Here is a 24,252-nt window from a genome sequence, read left to right on the forward strand (position 1 = left end):
ATTCCTTATTTCGTAAGTTAAATTTATATATTAATCAAGAAAAAAATAAATTAATTATAATAAAATAAAATAAATTTTATTTAAATATAAACGATGAAATAATAAAGGATATTGAAGACCAAATCCAAGTCAATTATAAATCATAATCATGAGACTGTTTTGAGTAGAGTTCAGTAAGTGGAACTTAACCCAACTATCAAACAACAATCTTACAACTACACAACAAATAGTTCGAGTGCGCCATTTCTAAATCGTGAAAGAACAAAATCATCCTGTTTCTAAATTATCCACTCAATAATGCAAGAGGTGGCACGTAGTTAACATTACAACTTATCGTGATTAGTAACACAACACGAAACATTAAATCTCCATCAGAACTCTGAAATGAAACATCAGGTAACAAGCACAGAGAAACCTGGGTGCTAGAGCATCCTCCTCTAGCTTGACATCATTATCGAGTCGCAAGCCTGAAGTGCTTGGTTGGCAAAATACCTTACATCGACATCTGGGTCCTCGCTAAGTTCCACGAGGCATGGCCGAACTGTCTGCTCGACTACCTGTAATTAGTTACCAGAACTGACTGATCAAAACAGACTGGAGGAAAACGATAAGGGAGCTTAGCAGACGTTTTACTAATGCTTACGGAGTGATCAAATATAGGTATGAGCGACTGCAGGACCTTTGCCACGTTGAATTTAATGTTTGGAACCCTGGAAGTGCCGATCAACGGAACAAGTCGGCGTATTGATTAGTAAATTTCAAAAATAAGAACTGTTCTACTTTACTTGTCAGCTTACCTGTCCTTTGAAGCGGTAATGATCACAGGCAATAGTCTTTGGCAAGTTATATCAGAACCCAAGACAGGAGCTAGAAGAGAGATTGCTTGCAGAATGGTCATGCGATGCAGATAATGCTGATTGCTTATTTTCTCCAGCAACTAATAAAGCCAAAGAGCATATAAGATTCTTGAATATACAAATTAATCAAGTAATATGAAACTGTTGAGCTATTAGTAATTGTTAAACTAATTCACATAACAGAGATCTATATGTTTTTGGTAGAGGGATGGCTGAAGAGAAAAGATCTCGTCCCTTTTGGAGGACAAGTTGATCTAAATGCAATAGTTTTGAATTTTGATATTATCTAGTCACTACATCAAGTAACATAAAAACTGATACTAAACTGACAAAGGGAAACGATAGCAAGGGCATATTGTAGATAACAATTCCATAGTTATCGTGTCAATTTGCAGAACCAAGCTGGTAATCCCTTGTGAAGAAATAAGATCAGAAGAATAGCATGGCAATAAGATCAGAAGAATAGCATGCAAATCTAGAACAAAGTTTTATGTGGTTCATGAGACAAGGAAATAGATTCAGCTTAATAATAGGGCACTGGAAAACTACTTATGATATCTAATGTGGTGTTTAATTGTCCAAAGGAATTGGACATATCGGAAAAGACAATATGAGATCCATCTTTTCTTGGAAGAAAGAGAAGATAAAGCAACTTAATCCCTTTTACATCCATGATTTCCCAAATCGAGTGTAAGTGAAGGAAAAGAAACTGTGAGCATCTAATAAACACACCATAAGTTGCATTAATTTCTTTTCCCTTAGGTTCCATCCGAGTAAACATGATAGGTTAAGTAAACATGGAGCGAGACACTAGACTAATGCTGAACATGGGGAAGAAACAGCTGATAAACCTTCTGCTAGGAGCAACATATTCAACTAAATGCCAGACATGGACAAAGAACAGCTGGTGAAGCATCGACTGTTATCCGCTTGTTACCCGCAGCAGTAATGATAGGTGACTATGCTTTTTTTTTTTCTCTTTAACACAGATTCAGCAGGAGCTGGAACCAACACTACAGATGCAACTAGAAAAGGATATTTTGCAATGTGCAAGGCGTAACTTATGGCATTAATAAAATTTGCACCCATCTTGGTTGTGTTGCTCCATGTTGTGTTGTTCCATGGATTGCCACCAGAACAAATTGATATTCCCTTGCCAAATATCCCAGTACAACAACCAAACCTCCACAAAATTAGTGGGATATAAAACTTCAATGTTTAAATTGTCTCATTTTTTGCAAAAGAAAAATGCTAGAGAAGACGTCTCAGGTCACTGTCATAGTCACTAACTAAACCTAACACCTTCACTGAATTTGTACCACATTTAAATAAAACATGCTGAATATCAGGTTGATTATCAGCGTGTGCATTGAAACTACGGGGTGGCTTCTTTTGAAACCTATGTGAGTTTACACTTTAGAAACATGCAAAAGCAGTGTACTAAACACAATCTGTTCAGTCATGCAGAAATTTAGTCCATGTTCTGGTATTTTACCATGCTGGCCCATATTTGAACTGGTCAACTCCTCAACAGTTGCCAGGTCCAACGACCAGGAACTGTATAATTGCACAGCTAGAATGGCTACGTTCACAGATTAGTTCAATTTGAATAGCTACAGCTATGATCCACTGGCATAGGCAAAGACCAACAGAAACATGGAAGGAAAGGAGGAAATGGAGTCTGAAAATAAATACCTGGGGCACTATGTGCTGCATTGCCCATTCTGGGCCAAATTCCTCAGCAAGACGCTTTAAGTTATTAGCAGCAGCTTCTCGAATAGAGAAGACCTATGGGAATATAAAGTTACAAAGAGATTAAACAGTAATTCAGAGTACTTGATGGCTCATGTGATACAAAGATGAGGAATTGGAGAATGGCCTCCCTTAGCACTTCTGCTCATTTTATTCTACAATTTACAGGTTAAATGCCACAGCAATCCATGCCCGTCATTAAGCAAGTAAGCAATCAACTTTGTTTTATGAGAAAAAAAAGATTGCTTTTTTGTCTTTAGTGGCTCAGAGACATCCATAAAATAGTGGAAGCAGAGGTTATGAGTACCAAAATAAATCACACTATTTGGAATGTTGAAAGGGCACAGACTTGCAAATCAAATTCAGATGTATGCACGAAAGTTTAAACCATGTAAAAGTAAAAGGAGATATTGATTCAAAATTAAATTTATAGTCCACGTGCACTTCAGCTTTGTGATCATTTTGAAATTAATAAAACAAGAACAGTAAAATCACAAGCAAGAGAGGCATTTTAGCAATATCATATCAGTAACTCATAACCAAAAATCTTTTATAAAATCAAATTAGCAAAAAGATCACAAGCATATCATCATCACAACAAATCGTGTTTGTTTTAATGATTTACTACGATTCTTAGTAACAAATCACATGCATATGCACTCTTTAACTGTGGTATGAAACGCAAGGGTTTGGAGGCAAAAGCAGTGAAGATGAACCAATGTGAAACTAAGATAATTTCCAAACAAGGGTATTTAATCAAACTAAGAATAGAATCATTCCTGCAGTCAGACATTATACTACCTAGAGCCAGAAACATCAGCACAGAGAAAAAGGCACAACGGAATTCAGTCTAATCATAACTACTTTAGTTTGCAGTGACACAATATAATACCTTATCCTCAAGCCACTGCATGCAAAGGGCGCCAAGTTTATCATTGAAAAAACCAACTCCCAACTGACTGGCCAGCAGAGGAATATACTCAATTATGGCAAGCCGAACTCGCCAGTGTCTATCTTCTGCAAGCTCAACAATAGCTGGCAGCAAAGACTGGGAAAGTAGATCAATTCCAATGACCTGCATAACATATCTACCCAGTGGTCAAATCGATGCTCTTATAAACAAATTTTTAGCATGAAGAAACCAAGCTATAGATGCAGCATTCTCAAAAATAAGTGGAAAGTACCAAATGATCTTAACAACATTTTAGAAGTTCAAAATTCAAATGCAATTATCAACCCATAGTTTTATGATAAATACACAGAATAGTAACCCCGTGCCAACCATAACTCATTGCCATATGAACTACAAACTAGAAAATATAAATAAATAAATAAAATAAGAGAGAGAGAGAAACAATTAGCTAATTTAACAGCTACAACATTTTCTATTAGTGCATCAGGTACGGTGCAGTGCAGTGCATTGAAGGATCAACTAGTGCTGGAGAAGGTCCAACAACAACAGGCGACTTGCTGAGGTAAAATATCTAATAACTAATAAGGCGAATTTCAAATTTTATCCAACCCAAACAGCAATTGGACAAATTTTGATAGAATGGGTGGATAGCTAATCCGAAGCTTTGGTAAGGCAGGACTGCCTAGGCTAGAATAACAAATTCTGACTATTCACAAGTGTTGAACCACCTTTTTCCAAACTTTGTTCTTGGAAGCAATGAAGAAAGAAACAAATTCACAGGATATCAAGATAACTATACAACCAATTTTGCAACTTGAACCAGCAAGAAACAAAGAAGAGAGTTTCATGGTGCAGTTTGAAATTTAGGGCTTCATTTAGAGTTAATTTGATTTTCAACTTTTAAGTTTCTAAAAATTGTTTGTTCACTTAAAAAAAAGACTTATTATATTTAACAAGGGAAAATAGAGTTTCCTTTTAGGGAAAGTAATTAAGAAGACTAGCCGAAGATTCAATTTTGATACATTTTCTCTTAGTCAAATTTCACTGAGTTTTATTCTTTGTGCAAGATAATCATCCCTATGCAATGCCAATTCGGTATCAAAGCTTTTAATTCATAGTGCAATCTTTGTTCAAATATTTGGTTCAATGCTTCCATTCCATTCCTTCGTCCAATGTACAGTCCATTCGCTAACAGTGTTCCTTCACTTCAAGCACGCGCGATTTCCTTACCTAGCCATCCCCTTCTACAACCAACCTCCATCCATGAACAAAGCCTCCACTTGTGACCTGCCGCCTGCCTCCACCCACAAACCCATAGTTGCTGTGCCAACCATTGCCTCATTTCTCCCTACCCTAGACACCCCAATTCACCTACACTAAACCTCCATGATATTCTTGAGGAGCCACAGATTGATGAATCGAACTCTCTTAGTAGCCTACTTTTGTCAATATTAGAAGTATGGATAAATTTGGTGAGGTTTCTGATCTCATTGGTAATAAATCTTGGAAGGTTAACCTCACATTTGAGTTTATTCTCTCCTATGTTTGTTTGACATTCCTGATGATTTTCAAAAAAAGAGGGATACGTCACTATAATGATAATTATAAGCTTGATGTTGAAGTCTATGTTACTCAGGTTCAGTATGTGAAATCCAAACTGTAATGGGTATAGAGGGGTTTCATTATTTTTTCTTTATTTGCATTTGTTTACCCTCTTTTTTGACTTTACTGTTCTAATAGAACGGAAAGACCACTAATATAATTAGATTATGGCAATACATACTTTCTATTAAAATGATTAATTGTTGTCCAAACCAAAGAAGAGGTTTTACACATAAGAAGATAAGACCATCTTCATTGTGGAATTTCGTATCGCGCATTTCACCTTCTTTTAAAATCTTCATTTTTTATGCTTAAAAAAAGCATAAAAATTGAATGAGGAACTTCATCTAGAAGGAAGTTTGGGGGAAGGATCCAACTTCTGGTTATATAGTTCCAACTCTGAATTGTCCTGTTGAGGCCTGTTTTAATGGTGGTCAGGGATTTGATGGCTTGGAGCATCTTATGGAAGACAATATGTTTGCCAACAATGTGTGGGCTTTCTTCATTAATGAAAGTGGATGGGAGTTTCAATATAAAGGGGGAATGGTTGTCTGGTTGGAGGGAGGGTTGTAATTTCTATTGGTATGTGACAGATGTGGAAGAATAGAAATAAAAAGAATTATATTGAAGGGCTCTAGCTTTCTCCTAGAGCTTTTGTGAAAAACATTTTAACTGAGGCTGAAATTAGGAGGATGTTGATACACTTTAAAGGAGTAATTACTAGCAGCGGATGAGGGAACTCTGTGCTAAGGGATTTCTATATTTGATTATGATGCTGGCCAATTCAACTTCTTTTGTGATGCTGCATGGAAATCAGGAACTGAAATCTCCTCTTACAAGGAGAGCTGCTGGCTATTAAGGAGGCTCTGGACTATCATGTCTGAATGGTGAAGTTGAGGTTCCCTGGTTTATTAAATTTTTTAGTTGATATTTTAAATCTTTTCAAGGGATAGTGGTTAAATTATGCCCATATTAGGGATGCTGCATGAAAATCAGGAACTGAAATCTCCTCTTACAAGGAGAGCTGATGGCTATTAATATAGTCGTCAAGTTGGATTAGGCCCGCCGGATTGGCCTGCCCCGCCAAGTAATTTAGGCGGGTTGGGTTGAAATTTTATCAACTCATTTTAAGATGGGTTGAGATAGATTGGCCCGCCTTGGCCCGCGACCCGTGTGGGTTGGCCCGCGGCGGGCTTGGGATTGGCCCATGGGTTGAGAAAATTTATTTATTTATTTTAAATTTTAAAATTAAAGTAGAAAACTTAATGAATTAGTGGGTTTGATCCATTTATATTACAATTCAAGCTTAAAAATTATAATTCAAACTTAAAACTTTTAACTTAATCAATTTAAATTATAATTTAAACTTAAAATTTTTAATATTTTTTTATTTTTTAACATGCCCATGGGTTGGTCCGCCTAACCCGTGGCCCGCCTTGAGTTGGGTTGGGTTGGAGATTTTTCAATCCGCCAAGTTGGTGGGTTGGCCCGCTCCACTCCACCATATGATGGACCCGCCATGGGTTGGCCCGCCCCGCCATGGGTTGGCTCATTTGACAACTCTAGCTATTAAGGAGGCTCTGGACTATCATGTCTGTATGGTGAAGTTGCGGTTCCCTGGTTTATTAAATTTTTAGTTGATATTTTAAATCTTTTCAAGGGATAGTGGTTAAATTATGCCATATTAGAGAAGCTGTAATGTGATACTTGATTAACTAAATGTGATTTTTCAGGAGCATGTGGGTGGTGTTGTTTTGTAAGAAGTAATTAATGTATGAGCTCTTCTCTTGATGGTTTAATGAATTAATTTGAAGGAGTTTATCAAAAAAATAAAGCAATAATAGTTATAATTGGCAAAAAAGGGTCTCACATTTGTGATTTAACTTCTTACATTTGTGATTGTAAGAAGTATTTCGCATCTCTTCAAAAGCTAAGTTCAAAAGCTAAGTCTTAAGAGTTTAGACTCATTTAAAGTTTCTTTAATCTCACAAGAAGAGTTACTAAATGAGAAAAAAGAGCAAAAGATGCAAACACTTGGTGAACTAACATGGGCATCACGCTTGAATCTTCTATTTTCTTCTCGAGTTGAATCTGAATGAGAATGAGACATGGGGCTTGTTCTGGTGGTACTGCAGATATTTATGCCTGAGGTTTTGTTTTGGTTCAACTAGGTTTTGACAGGATTAGGCTTAACAGTTTTTTTCCTTTTTCTCTTGTGTTTAATATGTATTCTCCATCTAATTGTGTGACAAAGAGGTCATAGAAGGTCAATAAAGAATGACGCAGACAAGGTTAAGCAAAGAACATCACACCATATTTGTAACTAGTCTCCTATTTAGATAGCCACCGAGCCCCTCTTATGTTATTGATAAAGAAGTTGGCTCACTGACGCAACCTCTTGTAGGTGAGGATAAGGTTCGCATGCATATCCTAAAGATTGCAATAATAGAAATCACATTCATATAACTTTCACTATGGCAATATCACAAGTTTTGTTTTATGGAAGATATTAGTGTGCTTCAATGCTCATCTAGCTTGAGCATCGAAATATTGTCTTGTAACTTCTTTGTTTCTATATTTCTTCAATGGTTTACCAAAGCATTAACGTCTTTGTCTTTGTTTCTCTATGCCAATTCATCTACTTAGTTATAAGCCCATTTTGCTCATGCCTTTGATGGTGAATCCATACTACTAATGATTTTAGAAAAAAAAAAATTTGACTTATATCTTCCTAAACATAGGATGGCATGACTGTGTCAAAATACATTTTATGGATTTTATGGACATACAGTTGAGTTTTATTCTTGATCAATAATTTGTTTGCAAGGAATTAATTTTTTCAACTATTTCAGTCAGTAGCTTATTACTAAATTTTTTAAAATGCTCTAAATTGTTAATCTTGCCCTTATAATCTAAGAAGTCTTTGCATTGGAGCATTTGATTGTATGATCATTACCCTTATTATCTACTTTCTACATCCGACGCCATTGTGATATTTTTTTTTTTGTCACTTCATGATATAATAGTGACAAAGTAATGTTGATTGCAAGTATAATATCAGGATCAATTAAACAATTAAAGCACAAAAATGAGGAAAAAATTCATTATGGTATGGCAAGGCTGTAGAGGCAACTATCTGATCTGGTGGCACAAGTGTCAACCGACACTCAAATGGCACTCACGTCGGCAACTCAAATGGATCACAAAGGAGGCCTATTATCTTTCTTGAGCAATCATTGATAAAGGCAGAAAGAGTGACCAATGTATTGCACGGCAAACGCAGACATGGGACTTCAAGTGGTGCAAGCAAACATGCACTAACCCCCTATTTTGTGGTTAACAAAGCAACAACATAACTCTAAACCTGTAGACCACACCACACAAACTATCAAGTGAAAAACATGCAGTGGGTGATGATGATGGTTGAATGGTGGAGGCAACTCTTATAGTTATCTAGAGGTTTGTGCAGTATTGTAAATGATGGTAGGCGAAGGTGGGACAGTTTAATGACCGCCTACCACCTAGGTGGTTGAATTTTTATTTTTGCTATATATATGTAATAGAATAATTTTAATTTTATTAGGCTTATATATATTAACTAAAAATAAAAAAGTTAATCTAAATATTTTTTATTAAAAATAAAAAAAAATTTTTAAATATATATATATTATATTAATAGGATAATTTTATTAAGATTTAATTAAGCCAATTTAAATCATTCCAATTATAGTTAAAAATTGATTAAAATTATTAATCTAAAGTTTTGATTAAATCCTAAGTCCAAAATAAAAAAAATGATGTTTTGGCTTCGGAGGCGTTGTTGGACCTGAGAGACACGTCCGAACACGTTGCTTGAGCCTAGCAACGAATCCGGACACGTCGCCTGGGCCCAACAATTGAGTTCGGACCCGTCGCATGAGCCCAAATATGTCGCCCAAGCCCGACGATGGGCTCGGACGCATTGCTCGAGCTCGGGGATGGGCCCGGAAGCATCGCTCGAGCCCGACGACGGGTCCAGAAGCATCACTTGAGCTCGACGACGGGCTCGAACGCATCGCTCAAGCCCAGGGACGGGCCCGGAAGCATCGCCGCTTAAACCACCGCCTTTCACAAATGTTGTGTGGTTGAGGTCCACCTCGCGCCTAGGAGACACCTAGGCGATCGTCTCAACCACCATTTAGAACACTAGGTTTGTGTGTATAGTGAATCAAGAGAGGCAAATTTAGAGCTTTGAGGCTTGGGAATAATTTGCACAAATGGAGGGCCCATGGTGGATAGAGTGGATCTAACAAAGGATGGGGCATGTAGGTGATATTGTAGTTAGCTTTAACTCCAATGCCAATTGGTTGGAGGTAGTTATGTCAAAGGCAAAATGGCAAATCAACAGTAAGAGCATATCTAGTGTGGCTGCTAGTAGTAATGGGTGTTGGAGTTTGTTAGGGTTGTAACTGAACCGAATATTTGTGAATAAACTTGGTGTTTTAGTTATGTTCGTTTAATAATAAAGAATATATAAAACAAACAAGGAACACTAGTGAGCTTGATTCATTATGAACAAATTCATGAACAAATTTATTTATTATCTTGTGTAAAATTTAATTATAAAATTATTTCTTTTTTATTTAAATACTAATTTATAAAATTTTCACTCTTAAATTATTCATAATATGTCAAAATAAGAAAACAATATAAGTTTGATGTATTAAATAAATGTTTTCCCTAAATTATAAAGACAACAACGCTATTAGTTGATCTCGATAAAAAGCTCAAGTTCAAGCCCTCAAGTATAGTTATTTAAGGCGTGAGATGTCCAAAAGCACATATATGCTATGGGACCTGAGGCGCATTGTGCAAGATGAGGCGAATGCCTAACCGAAGTAAGTCGCACTGGATATAAATTTTTACAATTCAAACATATATAGGGAATTTCTACCAAAATATTTCACTAACAAAATTATAGTCCATAAACTATTAAACAATAATGAAAATATAAAATTCACTAGCAATAAATATATTATGAGCATAATTCAAATTTTAAAAAATAAATATCTAAATCATCAAAATCTTCATCATCTTCCTCAATCATATCATTATCATCATCACTAGATGTTTTCAGATTTGTATAGCTGAATTTTCATCAATTTCCTTAAGATCCATTTCTTCCTCCCCTCACAAGCTGCACGCTTAAGGCGCACAAGCGCAAGAGGCTCACTTGACTGCGCCAGCCAAGAGAGCACCTTTAGTAACCATGCCCTCAAGCTCCATTAGATTTTTAATAATGATTCTTGAACTAGCTCGATAAGAAGATAAATAAACTTAAAAACAATTATACTCAGCTCATTTACACCACTGTAGTTTGTGTGGCTACCAAGACAAAATGAAGTTTATCTTAGAAAAAGGAAGAGGGTAGCAATGACGGAGAAAAGGGACCAAGGTTGGGCTCTGATATCACTTTTGGTATAAATCATGCACCTCAATCACCAATCTCACAATGAGAAGGAAGTAGATAGGAACATAAGAAAATTTGTATTATTTCTTAAGGTCCTAGAGCAATGAAAAAGGGTCTCTTTTATAGTCTTTTACAAGAGGTTTTCGAACAAAATAGATTGTGCATTTAAAATAGTAAAACAACAAAAACAAAATTGTATTATAGACCATTAAACCAATTTATTTAAAGCAGGGTCAAACCAAGTAAACTATCACTGAAGTACATAACAGCCTATATTGTCCCAATGAAGTATTCGTGTTAAATACGAGTGTGTACTTACATTTGTAAGTTCAATAGCATATATCCAGATAAAAGAATAACAGAAACAAAATACAAAATGGTAATGTATGACAGTTAATTGTTCTTCTAAGAGATTTTGTGCAGTAATGAGAACTTCATGTCACGAAAATGCAGAGAAAAAAGAAAAGAAAACATGTCAATGAAGATATTTACCCACCTGGTTTACTTGATCAAGTTTGCTAATGATATTGAGTCGAACATCTGGGAATTCATCTTTGAGAAGAGAAAGAAAGATTGGAAGAAGTTGTTCAATAGTAGCATCCTATACAAATGCATCAATTGTTAGATACTTCAAACATTGCAAGAAGAACACATGGTAGGTGAAACTAATATATATTTGATCAAATTTTTCTAAGAAAAATGAGGAACCATGAAGTCATCCATCCAGTGCTGGTTCAAGTTTTCCATGATAACCATCGTGTCCAAATTATGCATTTGTAAACATAAAGATACAAACGGAAAAACAGAACAAAAGTAGCAACATGGAGGGAAAAGGTTGCCCGAGAAATAGTTAAGACAGAAGATTTATTCCACAGATGATAGTAAATAAATCTTCATGTGTTTGGTTATCCTTAAACAAAAAACTAGTCAAACAAAGACTTATCTACAATGGAGATGAAATTGTGAATTAATATTTTCCATATTAAAGATGCCAAAGGCCCATAAGAGAAAGAAATAATAATTCCATATGCATAGAGCCTACTATCAGAATTCTACATCTAAAATATAAGACAACAAAGTCTAACGGATGTGAAAAGAATTGTCTATATTACCGATTCAATCCAATTAATTTCACAAACTTAGGCATAAACAAAACCCGCGACTTAAAAGATAGATTGACGTATCAATCCATTTGATTTCACAAACTTAAGTGTAAAAAGAAAAGCCAAACACTTAAATAGGTTAATAATTCAATCCATTTGATTTCACAAAGTTAAACCTATAAGAAAAGTCAACACTTGAAGATGAGGAGAATAGTTGAATCCAACATCCAGATCTTCCATCCTTCATGGATACTTACATGTATAAACTTCCTAGCCAAAATTAATATCATGATGCAAATCTGAATAAATTAAGTCCATATAATTGTGGAAATGTACCATCAAAGTAACATGGGAGGAATTAAGAAGAGAAAATACCAATCATGCAATAACAAAAATTAGCATCAAAAAGATTATGCATAACCTCTTCCAACTAATAAAAATAGTATCAATACCTTCCCTAAGACTGGAGCCATTCCCATAATAACTGAAGCCAAAGCGGAGCGTACATGCTGGGAAGAATCAGATGATAATTCCTGAAGAAGGTACACATATAGAAAGCTTACAAAAAAGTGGCCAGCTAAACAAACTAGAGTTTGTTAGACATGTTAGCTGCAGAACCTCACATGGTTCAAATGACAATCACCATGCCAGCCTAGTGAATACCTTCACACACGGAAGAATATGCTGGACAGCAATTTGAGAGTTCAAGATCCGGCAAAATTTAGTCACTTTTCCAGCAGCAGCTATACGCACTTCAGCCTCATTATCTCGAAGAAGCCGAACATAAGCAGGCACCAAATCAGAGCTTCAACAGAACAGATATAATCTCAAATTAAGTATAAAAATAAAGTAATCTTTTGCAGAAAATAATTCACTTTACCTTGTAGGCTCTGGCCCAACAGCTTCACAAAGTTCATATAACTGATTAGCAACCATATATCGCACACGCCATGATTTATCCTATTCAAAAAATGTACAAAGTCAGTTTGATGACTCCTTATATAGAGCTTATTGCACTATCTGGAAATGTATACAAAATTAGAGAAGACCTATGCAACGGACATGCAATAAGAACAAGAACCACCAAAGAAGTCATCAAGTTGCGGAAGACCCAAAAAAAACATATATATATAAGCATGCAGCCAGAAGCACATGTTCAGTATTTCTAGTTGGCTAAAAAGATATATACCTGAGAGAAATTAACAATCACTGGAAGAATGTGTGCAACACAATCTTGTGGTTCCAATAGCTTTCCAAGGGCAGCACAACCCTCAACGGCCAACAAGCGGACTGAATCTTGATCTGACACAAATGTGATTAAGATACATTATTCTTATTAATATGACATACAAGAAGAAATGGAAACAAAAAGTGCCAGATAATATTAATATGTTTTAAGTTAGTGCTAACTTGGCAATAGTAAATATAGACACCAAATAATCCAAAGTCCAAACAAAGGGAACTACAAGGAGGGATGGATGAATCCAGGGCACAAAGAGAAACCAACACCTAAAAACATATGAACAGAGTCATAAATAAGTCTTCTCTATCAAAGTCGAAGTTATTTCACAATACGCAAAATAGAGATGTTACGTTTACATTGTACAACAAACAACAACCAAGTATTTATCCCACTAAGAGGGGTTGTCTTAGGTTTACATTGTACAGCATTAGGAAAATAACAGACTTCGCAGAAGTGGTCGTACTTGCAATTCGTGATTTTTTTTAAGAAATGGATCATGACTGAAGACAGTCATTTGTACCATAGTAGGCCGGTCAATATTTTGCCGAAAAGGGAAACTTATTTTAATGAGAGTAAGATGGGGTTATAATAGGCCAGGCTAAAAGAAAAGGCCCAATGATATTACCATATATAGAACAACATTGGCATCATGGAATTTCCGATGGTGGATACTGGATGTCATCAATTGGTGATGAACAAGGAGAATATATCATCACATACTCATAATCAAACAATTGTCACCACTACTATCATCAAATTCTGATGGTCTATCTTCCTTGATAACTCTTTAAGTTCGTGAGAAGATCTTTTTCTAAATCAGCATAATAATCACTCGTCTTGATGAAACGGAGTTGAATTGCAAACTTTCAGAGAGCAGTACTCCCAAGCGTATTTATAGAAAACAAGCAATATGCTTTACAAACTGTCAATGCCAGTGACCATTGAGTTAAGCCTTGACAACCAACAAAAAGGTGTCTAAAGCCTATTAGTATGGATCTTAACCGTACTAGAGGGATAAGAGCCAGGTAGTCAAAGCTAAATTGAAGAATTGAAATAGGCCTTGACAGTCAGCATAAAAAAATGTTTAAGCCCTATTAGTAAAAGTATTAATCATATGGAGAGATGAGACCCAAGTAGCCAACCCCAAACAATTCGGAATAACACGGCGGGATCATAATAATTGTAAAATAATATGAAAAACTTGTTTTATTACAAGGGATAACCCCCTTATTTATACATGAATATAACGACTTATTCTAGGAGAATTATTCTAAAAGAATAAACAGATTATTTATCCCTAAATATTCTAGCACTCCCCCTCAAACTGGAGAATATAAATCATATGTACCCAGCTTGTTACATATGTAGTCAATTCAAGGACCTCTCAGTGACTTGGTGAATATATCTGCTAATTGATCCTGTGAGTTAACAAAACTAGTAGATATTTCGCCAGATATGACTTTCTCTCTGACAAAGTGACAGTTGAAAATTCGGTATACCGGAATTTCGGTATTTTCGGTATACCGAAATACCGAATTTTCAGTATATTACACCGAAAATACTGAAAATTTTGGTATACTGATAATTTCGGTACGGTATTATACCGAAAATGTTGCTATACCGAAATACCAAACAATAATAATTTCGTACCGTTACCGATACCGAAAAATTCGGTACGGTATTATACTATACCGAAATTTTCGATATGGACGGTAAATATCGATATGGTATGTGCGGTATACCGAAAATTCGGTATTTTTTCCCACCCCTAGTGACAGTCGACTTCAATATGTTTTGTCCTCTTATAAAAAACTGGATTCGAAGCAATATGCATGGCGGTTTGGTTGTCACATATAAGTGACATTTGTGTAACCTCTCCAAATCTTAGCTCTTGAAGTAACTGTTTGAGCTATATAAGCTCTTGACTGGCTATGGCCATAGCTAGATATTCTGCCTCTGCACTGGATCTTGCCACAATATTCTGCTTTTTGCTTTTCCAAGAAACAAGGTTATCTCCGACAAATATACAATAACCAGAAGTAGATTTCCTATCAATGGGAGATCCTGCCCAATCTGCATCAGAATACCCTACGACTCGAGTATGTCCTTTGTCTTCGTACAGAAGACCCTTTTCTGGAATGCTTTTGATATATCGAATAATGCGAGTCGCAGCATCCCAATGTTCCTTGCATGGAGAGTTGAGAAACTGACTTACTACAGTTACTGCAAATGAGATATCCGGACGAGTAACAGTAAGATAGCTTAGTCTCCCAACTAATCGCCTGTATCGTTCAGGATCTGGAAGAGGCTCCCCCTGATTTGACATGAGCTTGATATTAGGATTCATTGGAGTGTCAACTGTCTTTGAATTTAACATGTCTGTTTCTTCTAGAATATCCATTACATACTTCCTTTGGGATGATTTCTCCGATAGTCGGTCGCGGGCAGAAGGCGCTCAGGTGGGCGTTTACGGCGGCAAATATGGCAAGCAAAAAAAACAAAGGCGGAGCCAGCAGTCGCGCAAGGGAGAAGTCAGCCTTCACGCGTGGGAGAAGCTAGCGATTGATGGGAGGAAGAAGCCAACCTCTTGCGCCGCAGGGAAGAAGCACAGTCCCTTTTTCTCTGGTTTTGTCGCGGGCGAAGCTTTTGACCAAAATCGTGATGCCTTCACGGGAGGACGGGAGGATGCGTCACGGTTTAGGGTTTCACCCGTTGACCTCTCGCACACAGCCGGTGAAGTTCGCGATCGGGAAGCCAGAAACAGCTCTCTCCTCTCGGCGGACGACGCGAACAGAGAAGAGAGGCGGCGACAAACAAAGAAGAGAGGGAGAAGAAAATTAGGATTTTGCTTCTCCGGTGGCCTTCGATGAACTCCTCGCTGCTACTCGCGCTTGAAGGCAGCGATCGCACGGAGAAGGCAGCGATCGCAAGAACAAAGAGACGCGTGGTGGCGGCGAAAGAGAGAAGGAAGGATTATGGCTTGGTTCGGCAGATAAACCTAAACCAAAGCCAACCTCGCTCTGATACCATGTAAAATAATATGAAAAACTTGTTTTATTACAAGGGATAACCCCCTTATTTATACATGAATATAACGACTTATTCTAGGAGAATTATTCTAAAAGAATAAACAGATTATTTATCCCTAAATATTCTAACAATAATAATGAAGCAGTACGGTTAAAAAAGTCAAGTATACTCATATACACCATATACAAGCATTGAAAGGCACATAACCACTAACAAGATTAAACACAGAGAAGCATATAGGTCCATTAAATTGTGTAGAAGGATACCAAGAGAAGAAAGTGTTTGGCATGTGAAAAGGTATCACACCAATTATTAAACATCTGCCATAAATGTAAGTAAGAGAGTAGTTTGTTGTTCAGCCATCTGGCAAAAAAGGAAACTCAAATCAACAAAAAAGTAGCCAAAAAAAATTAGCAGAGCTGTTTACCATCTTGGGTTAGGTCATCAAATGTAGACATAACATCTGTTTTCAGATTGTTTGGCTCAACAGTAGCAGCAAATTTCCCAAGATTTGATGCGGCAGACCTTCTAACCATAGGCATATCATCTTGACATAATTGCCCATATATGGACCGCAATTCTGCCTTTAGTAACTCAGTTGCACTTGGATACGCAATGTGAAACAATCCACAAGAAGAAACCCTGGCAGTGAACCACTCACCAGCAGCAAGTCTCTGGAAGAAATAAATGACATGATTAAGAATCGAGAGAGGAACCTTTGTCAGACAAGTAGCTTAAAATGCAATGGAAAACAAATCATAAATGTTTAGGACCAAATTGTAAATAGAAAAAGCTCAATTGTAAAAATTCCAACCTGAGGGCGTAAATGTAAAAGGAAGAATAATAGTAATCTCTATCAACGCAGAGGGAAACACATAGGATAAGAGGAACCCTATTACTTCTTTCCCATCACATTCAATATAGTAACAGAGCTTACAATCAATTCCCTCCCCTTCCCATTCACTGAGTAATCTCATTCCATGTTCGTCGTTACAGGATTCCTAGTCCATTAGTTCCCTCTATTCTGAGTTGTTCATGCACCCACATGGAGTAACACATACAATCTGACTCGACAACCATCATCGAGTGAGACTCCAACAAGCAGCAGCTCCACCTTTCATCCCCCACATAGCCCTTGACCGCCTCCACCTCTTGGCAGCTGAAAGATGGCTAACCTAGGATTCTAGCTGAAAGAGTGTTTTAAAGTCCTTTCCATCTTCCATCTTCTATCTTTTGCTGATGAGATAAAATCTCAGTTTGGTGTGTTTATAAAAGCTTTGAGAAGAGAATATATAAAGGGATATTACCTTTAACCCTTTCTTTTTAATCAAGGTGTCCTACATCAATCTTCATGTCCTCATACACCCCAAAAGAATGTGTTGCTATAAAAAAAATAAACATTTGGTTGAGAGTTGAGACAAATCATACAATATTACTTCATATTAGGAAAAGCAGCATGCTTTTCTTGACCAATTTTTTTATTATTTTTTGGAGTTCTAAGTCCTCTCTTCCCCTTCCCCCCTCAAATAAATTGTCTTTTGCTATTTTCATATATTTTGTTATTCCCATATACATCGGTTATTATATTTTACATAAAACCACTATGCTCCAAAGCTATGTTAATGATCAAGTCTTGTCATTGTTCACTGCAACAATAATAATCAAGTGTTATCCTACTAGGTGAGGTCGACTATATGGATCCTCCTACGTCAATGAATTCTATCTCCTACTATATCATTATCTATATTTAGATAAATTTTATCTTGTTTTACCGTTGCTAATTAAGTCTTCTTTAGTCATTCTTTTCCTCGTTTAATGTATGTATTTGTTATAATTTCACATTGTCTAACTAGAACATTTATTGGTCAAATAAGCACATGTTCATACCATCTTAAATGCATCTCTTGAAATTTTTTCTTAATAGGCGCAACCTCAACTTTTTCTCTAATGTTCACATTTCTTATCATGTCCATCCTCATATATCTGCACATCTACTTTAATATCCTCATCTTTGCAACTCTCATCTTCTGCTCGTTGCTCAAATCATTGTCCAATATTCGGTTCCATATAACATAACAAGTCTAGCTATCATTTTGTAAAACTTTCCTTTAAGTTTTTTTTTTTTACGATCACAACGAACATCTAACGTTCTCCTTCATTTTAATATATTTTATGTAAGACATCTCTCAACCCCTCCATCCTTTTATAAAAACAATCTTAAATACTTATTCTTAATTACAGTTAACTCGTCATCTCCTATCTTAATCATTATCTTACTACATCTAATCGTTAAACTTAAATTTCAAATATTCTATCTTTACTCTATTAAGCGTAAAAATTTTCACTTCCAGTGTTTCCGTCTAAAATTTAAACTTAGCATTTAGTCCTTCATGTGTATCATCTATCAAAACAATACCATATGCAAACAATATATACCATAGTAACGTGTCTTGGAGGTGTCCAATGAGTTCATCAATAATTAGTGTAAAAAAATAAGGACTTAAAGTTAATCATTGATGCAACTCTATCTTTATAAGGAAGGATTCGGTTAATCTGTTTAGTTTTCACTCTTGTCATTGTATTCTCATACATATCCTTAATTATTTCAATATGCGCTATGCTAACACCTTTTTTTCTAAATTTTTCCATATAATTTTGTCTAGTCTTTTTTTCCTGATACTTTTCGATTAGTTATAAGAATATGCATAACTTATATTGTCGACTTTCTAGATATAGATCCAAATTGATTTTTGATCTCCTTAGTTTTTTTTCCTATCACTCTTCTCCAAAATTTCATGATATGCCTCGTTAATTTAAGTTCCCTTTCTTTCCCAAAGTTTCCTTAGTCTTGTTCACCGTAGTGACATTAATTTTAAAAATATTTATAAATATATAATTAATTAATGCATTATAAAATTTATTTAATAATGCATTAATAATTTTAAAATTAGTTTCAAATATCCAATTTTTTATAATATGATATTAATTTATGAGAAAATTTTGATATTTGAAACTAATTTTAATTTAATGAATTATTGAATAAAATTTTATAATGCATTAATTAATTCTAAATTTAAAACTATTTTAAAAGCAAAAGACATGAGAATAGCAAAAGCCAAGGAGCATAAAAGGGACAGTTGGAACAGAAAGTCACATCCAAGAATAACAAAAAGTCATACTCATTTGGTGCTTCTATAACAACCAAAAAAAACTCTTAAGGCTCTTTCAAAGCAAGAAACTCACTTGTTGTATTATTATATAATAGATGTGAGTTCCTCATAAATTTCGGGATAATGACAATCACACTACATTCTACCTTCGAAAATTGCATGCCTATCAAATTCCCTTTACCATTTTTTACCTTGTGATATAATCTACTTCCACCTTGTGCGTTTGGGTGGATTTGTTTCATTCATATCTAGTCACTAGATAGAGATAAATTGGATCTTATATTTGACAAGTGCATCTAACATTGCAGAAATGACCTTCTTTGAGTTTCCTATATTGCTTCCTACCACACCATCTACTTCAGTGATTGTTGTAGAGGCTCTTCCTGCTCCTGTTTCAAGTCTGCATCTTCTTACTTCATTGTGCTCTCCACAATTGTCTTCCACATAAATTCCAAGAAATGCCCTAGTGTTAGCAACATTGAGGACTTACAGCTGAAATCTAAGAGTTGAGTGCATTTCTACTACTCTTCATAACTCCATTGTGTAAGTACAATCGATCTCTAAGAGGCATGACTTAAGGAAGAGACTGTTATTACAGTCATACTTGAGTTGGGTTAGTATTAATGTGATTAGATACACTAATCGTAGAATGTTTAAATTAGCTAAAATTGATACTTTTACCTATGAGTGTTCAGATGCAGGACCTTAGCAGACAAGTCCCGGAGGAGTGAACTCCAAGCAGATGGAAGCTTAAGAGGATCTTAGCATACAAGAGTCCTAGAGAAGTAAATTCCTAGCATGTGAAAGACCAAGAGGTCTTGACGAATGAAAAATCCCAGAGGTAGATAAGATGTCTTGGAGAAGTGCATTCCTAGCAGGTGAAAGTACAAGAGGTAACAAATGGAAGTCCCAAAGGAGTAATCTTGACAGATGAGAAGTCCTTGAGGACTAAACTCCTAGCAAGATAAAGGTCTTGAAGGTGGGACTCTTAGCAAGTTCGACAAATGTCGAAGGTATCTACATGTTTGAAGAGGTATTGGCTAAGTGACCTAGATCGAGAAGGACTCTAAGGTAGAGTTTTATGGATCGAGAAGGAACTTATATGCTAGTCTCAACGCATTAATATCGTCCCTGAATATTAATGCTTGACAAAGAATGATTAAGAGTAGTATTCTCTACATCATCTCACTATCAATTCAAACAATCAATATGATGTAGATTAGAACTAGCTACCCAAGGACATTATTATACTTAATTATTTAGCACAAACATAAAGTAAGTATAATAACCAAAAACTCTTGCCTTTATTAATAATAGAATATGATACAAAGTACCTAGTCAATCATCACATAATTGACTCTAGGGCTATTACTAACAAGGGCATGCACTCTAGGTCAAAGTCAACTAAGATGAGTCGATTGATTAGCTGAGTTGACATATAGTCAACTATCGATATATAGGATTTTTGTTCTAGATTGAGTCGACTATAGTTGCCTAAGTCAACTATGAAATCGATCGAAAATGATTGTATAACTTTGTTTGTGTAGGATAACGTTCGTGATTAAGGATGTGAGTCAAATGAAGGCACTTGAAAGAAAAAGTTAAAGAATTATCCAAGTGAGTCAACTAATAGTACTAACAGTTATTTGAATGTTGATTAATGGAACAAACACTCAACTGAACACAGTCACCTGAAGAATCAATCGTGAATCAAAAGATCGAGTCAAAGGTTAATCTTGAAGAATCAACAAGAAGACAATTGAATCAGTTGATGGAACAACAATCGACTGATCATTGCGGATAAGGTTCAGAGATTAATGGAGTAGTTGATTAATTGGAACATTGGAGTTGCCTATTACTCATTAAACCCACTCTATAAATAGCAAGTAAAACCACTTCGAATAGAGAATGATTGATCACATCTACTACTCTCTTTTGTGTGCATGTTGCTATCGTATTACTATTTTGAAGTTTTACATTCAATCCTGATGAAGGTTCTGTCTATCAAGTTATTTTTGTGTTATAGTTCCTCTTGTACTTCATTCAAATGAACTACATATATAAGGTTTCTCTAACCTCTAGAAAGGAGAGATCTTTGATTAGGTGGTTTCAATGAGTGACTTGTCTAACAAGTCATAAGCCGTGGAGTAAGAGCCTAAGGGATTTCAAATCACATAAAAATATTTGTGTTAGCATTACATTCATTGTTGTTTATTCCACTACATAATTTCTTATATTTGAAATGTTAATATATTGTTATTCATAGAATTTGTCAAAAAAAATAGCTAGGTGTAGATTTCAAAAGTAAGGAATCAACAAGAAATGATGATTAAACTACATGCTTTTCCCATACTGAATCTCAACACTGAGGCATAAACCAACCCATAGGATTTACAATGTTGATTCCAAGCATCATTAGCCATCTCTCAGAAATTACATTCAGAAATTACGGTAATAGTGAAAGAGAATCATCTCTCATTTTAACCAACTAACTTTAGACTCGAAAGATTGAAAGCAATGTAACTTACTTATAGACTTACAGTATTAATTGTTTTATTAGTTTTATTTCAGGCATTTAATAAATAACTCCATAGAAATATCAATATAATGATATAGAGTAATCAAAAAGGGACTCAATTTTCAGCTAAGCCAAATATAACTCAAACAAGCAATAATAGTCAAAATATTTTGAATTAGTTCCAACCTAAGCCAAAACTTATTCTAGGACAATATATTTTACCATAACTAAAAAAAATCATATCTTATGCATTTGGTGTAGATGAAAAGCTCAAAAAAGACTCAAATTCACAACATCAAGTACAGATACCACTAAGTTTCCTTTTCTTCTCTTCTAAACATAAGAGAAATAGTACTCGTATCAACCGAACTAAGAAATTAATAATGGACCCAGTATCTGTTACCTCTTGATTCCATTTTCTAGCTGAGTCTTCAAAAATGGTCACAGCATGCAAGATTGAGATCATAATAGTATTTGGTCCAATTCCAATCATAATAAATAAAAAGAAAACAAAGGGCTTGGGCAATAGTCTATAAAATAGGCATACATAAAACAACAGAACAATATGCGTAAAGCATTAATTATAAAATTTTTAAATTTAATACTACATGCAATCATATATAAGAAAAGGCAATCAAACAATATTATGAAAAAGCATGAAGTATATTTGATGAATGCATACAAGTCATCAAGTAAACAACAGTGATAATAATACTTGAACAATTGGAACAAAGAAATAATCAATTTGGTTGACCTTTACTAAGGGAATGAACCACTCCACCACATCATTTTCCTTCATCTGAGCCCCAATCCGACAAAGAGATTCAACCGCTTTTTCTCTAACACAAGTTTCCTCCACAGAGCATAATGTTTCCAAAGGAGGGAGCAAAACATGAGCATATTCTATACCACCCACATATGGAATGAACACCCCCAACTCTTCAGCCATTGCAAGAAGCACCTCATCATCATCATCATTATTTTCACTAAGAAAAGGTATCAGCTCTTTTCTAGTTCTTTCTTCCCCAAGTGCGCGTGCAATGGTAGATAACCTGCGAATGGAATTTAAGCGCAGCTGTATGTCTTCATTTTTTAACTCATCTATCAAGATGGCAATTGGATACAATGGCTCATCAATCATAGCCATTGTGATTGAAGTCCTTAATGCTGCAAAGAGAAAGAATTAACCATAAGGATGGATTGCTGCGCATGCACAAAAGTAACTTAGTTCATGTACTTTCTTAAGAAATTTTTCATGGAAAGATTAGCTTATGACATTTCCTATTTGTTCTTAAAACAAGTGCACACAAGATATATAAGATGCTTCAAAAATATGTTTCAGGGTACTTATCATCTAAAAAGAAATTTTATAGATTATATTCGAAGGTAGAAAACTCTATCACACAAGACATCTCTAGTTTCCTTATCACATAGCAGGGTTCAGATAAAACAATAAACAATTCATATGTGATAAGTACGATTTTTCTTCCAAGTGCTTAGATGCATGATAATTCACAGGAAGCAAGAAAGCACCTCCTTTGGTATTTGAAGTTCGAACTTTCCCGTTTCCTTTATTGTACTCAAAGCATATCAAATATCTTTTTTTAAGTTTTTTATAATAATAACTGGACTTGAAATTTTTACTGCTATAAGTTTGCATGAGTTTGGTACATTGTTTATTCATCTATAAACCATTTCTTAAAAAGAAACAAAATCTGCTTCCTCGAAGCTTCATATCTGATGCACACTGTCTTCCATAGTAAATCATCATCTTTTTCTACATAGGAAATCTCTTTTTGCAGCAACTAAACAAGTAAAACACGTAAACCAGTGTAACTTAACAAGTAAAACACGTTAACCAGTGAAAGTATGGAACTTTTAAGGAAATCAAATGCTTTCACTATATTAATTAGTGAATAACGCCGATTGTGCATCATAGGTTATTTCATGTAAAAGAAAAAAAATCAACTAATGGCAGCTAAGAAAGGAAACAATCGTGATGTAAGAGCAAAATGATCTTCCTGCTGGTAGCCTTAAAGGACTGATCTATTCATTAAGTTTCAGCTTGCAGAAATTAGCAAGAATCAAGCAAAACAACGGACTACACCATAAAACCCCAATTTTACCACAGAACAACCTGAAAAGTCAGAAGCAGCGAAATGACTGCCATACATTAACTACGATCCCCAATCTGCAACAAAAAGAGTTAAAAATATGCAATGGACGCTCTCGTTTCTCCAATTGGCCGGCAGCTCTAGCGACTCGACATGATTCGAAATCTCAGATCAGATCTGGGGCGAGAAAAAAAGGAGAGTGATGAACAAACTACCTGGGGGTTCGGATCAGCCCTAGCTCCACTCCGCAAAGACGCCCCTGGAGGAGGGAAATCGAAGATCGAGGTCTGGAATCCCTCCAAATCGATGGGTGGAAATGGATTCGCTCTCCCACTCCGCGTTTTATTAGCGAGTCGCGACGAAAAATTGATCCGTCGGGCAACTTGGTATCATCTTAATTGGGCTTTGGTGAAGCCCAATTAAAGTTAGGCCGGCCCAATAGCACAAGTACTAAGAAATTGGAGCAAAAGTTAAATAATTTTTAAACAAAAATTATACTCT

General features: G+C 35.5%; 1 protein-coding gene across 1 annotated transcript; it reads right to left on the reverse strand.

Annotated features, from left to right (window-relative positions):
- Window positions 1–216: 216 nt before the first annotated feature.
- LOC141812176 (uncharacterized) lies at window positions 217–24,070 on the reverse strand. Its single transcript, XM_074700211.1, has 13 exons — window positions 23,967–24,070; window positions 22,392–22,804; window positions 16,377–16,623; window positions 12,866–12,978; window positions 12,557–12,636; window positions 12,340–12,481; window positions 12,129–12,209; window positions 11,070–11,174; window positions 3,502–3,684; window positions 2,553–2,645; window positions 798–937; window positions 644–710; window positions 217–557 (listed from the first exon to the last, which is right to left on the reverse strand). The coding sequence occupies exons 2-13, from the start codon at window positions 22,782–22,784 to the stop codon at window positions 438–440; spliced, it is 1,764 nt and encodes a 587-aa protein (XP_074556312.1). The 5' UTR covers window positions 22,785–22,804; window positions 23,967–24,070; the 3' UTR covers window positions 217–437.
- Between the last annotated feature and the right edge of the window lie 182 nt (window positions 24,071–24,252).

Source organism: Curcuma longa, chromosome 18 (genome assembly GCF_044706935.1).
Source record: "Curcuma longa cultivar G26 ecotype Majalengka, Jawa Barat chromosome 18, ITB_CL_G26_1.1, whole genome shotgun sequence".
NCBI classification, from domain to species: Eukaryota; Viridiplantae; Streptophyta; class Magnoliopsida; order Zingiberales; family Zingiberaceae; genus Curcuma; species Curcuma longa.

Excerpts from the sequence above, each read along its gene's own strand:
- LOC141812176 (XM_074700211.1), bottom strand. The coding sequence starts at position 22,784 with ATGGCTATGATTGATGAGCCATTGTATCCAATTGCCATCTTGATAGAT. Across the intron at positions 12,979-16,376 it reads TGATGACCTAACCCAAGATG|ATCAAGATTCAGTCCGCTTG; the intron begins GTAAACAGCTCT and ends CATTTGTGTCAG. Across the intron at positions 711-797 it reads ATTACCGCTTCAAAGGACAG|GGTTCCAAACATTAAATTCA; the intron begins GTAAGCTGACAA and ends CGGCACTTCCAG.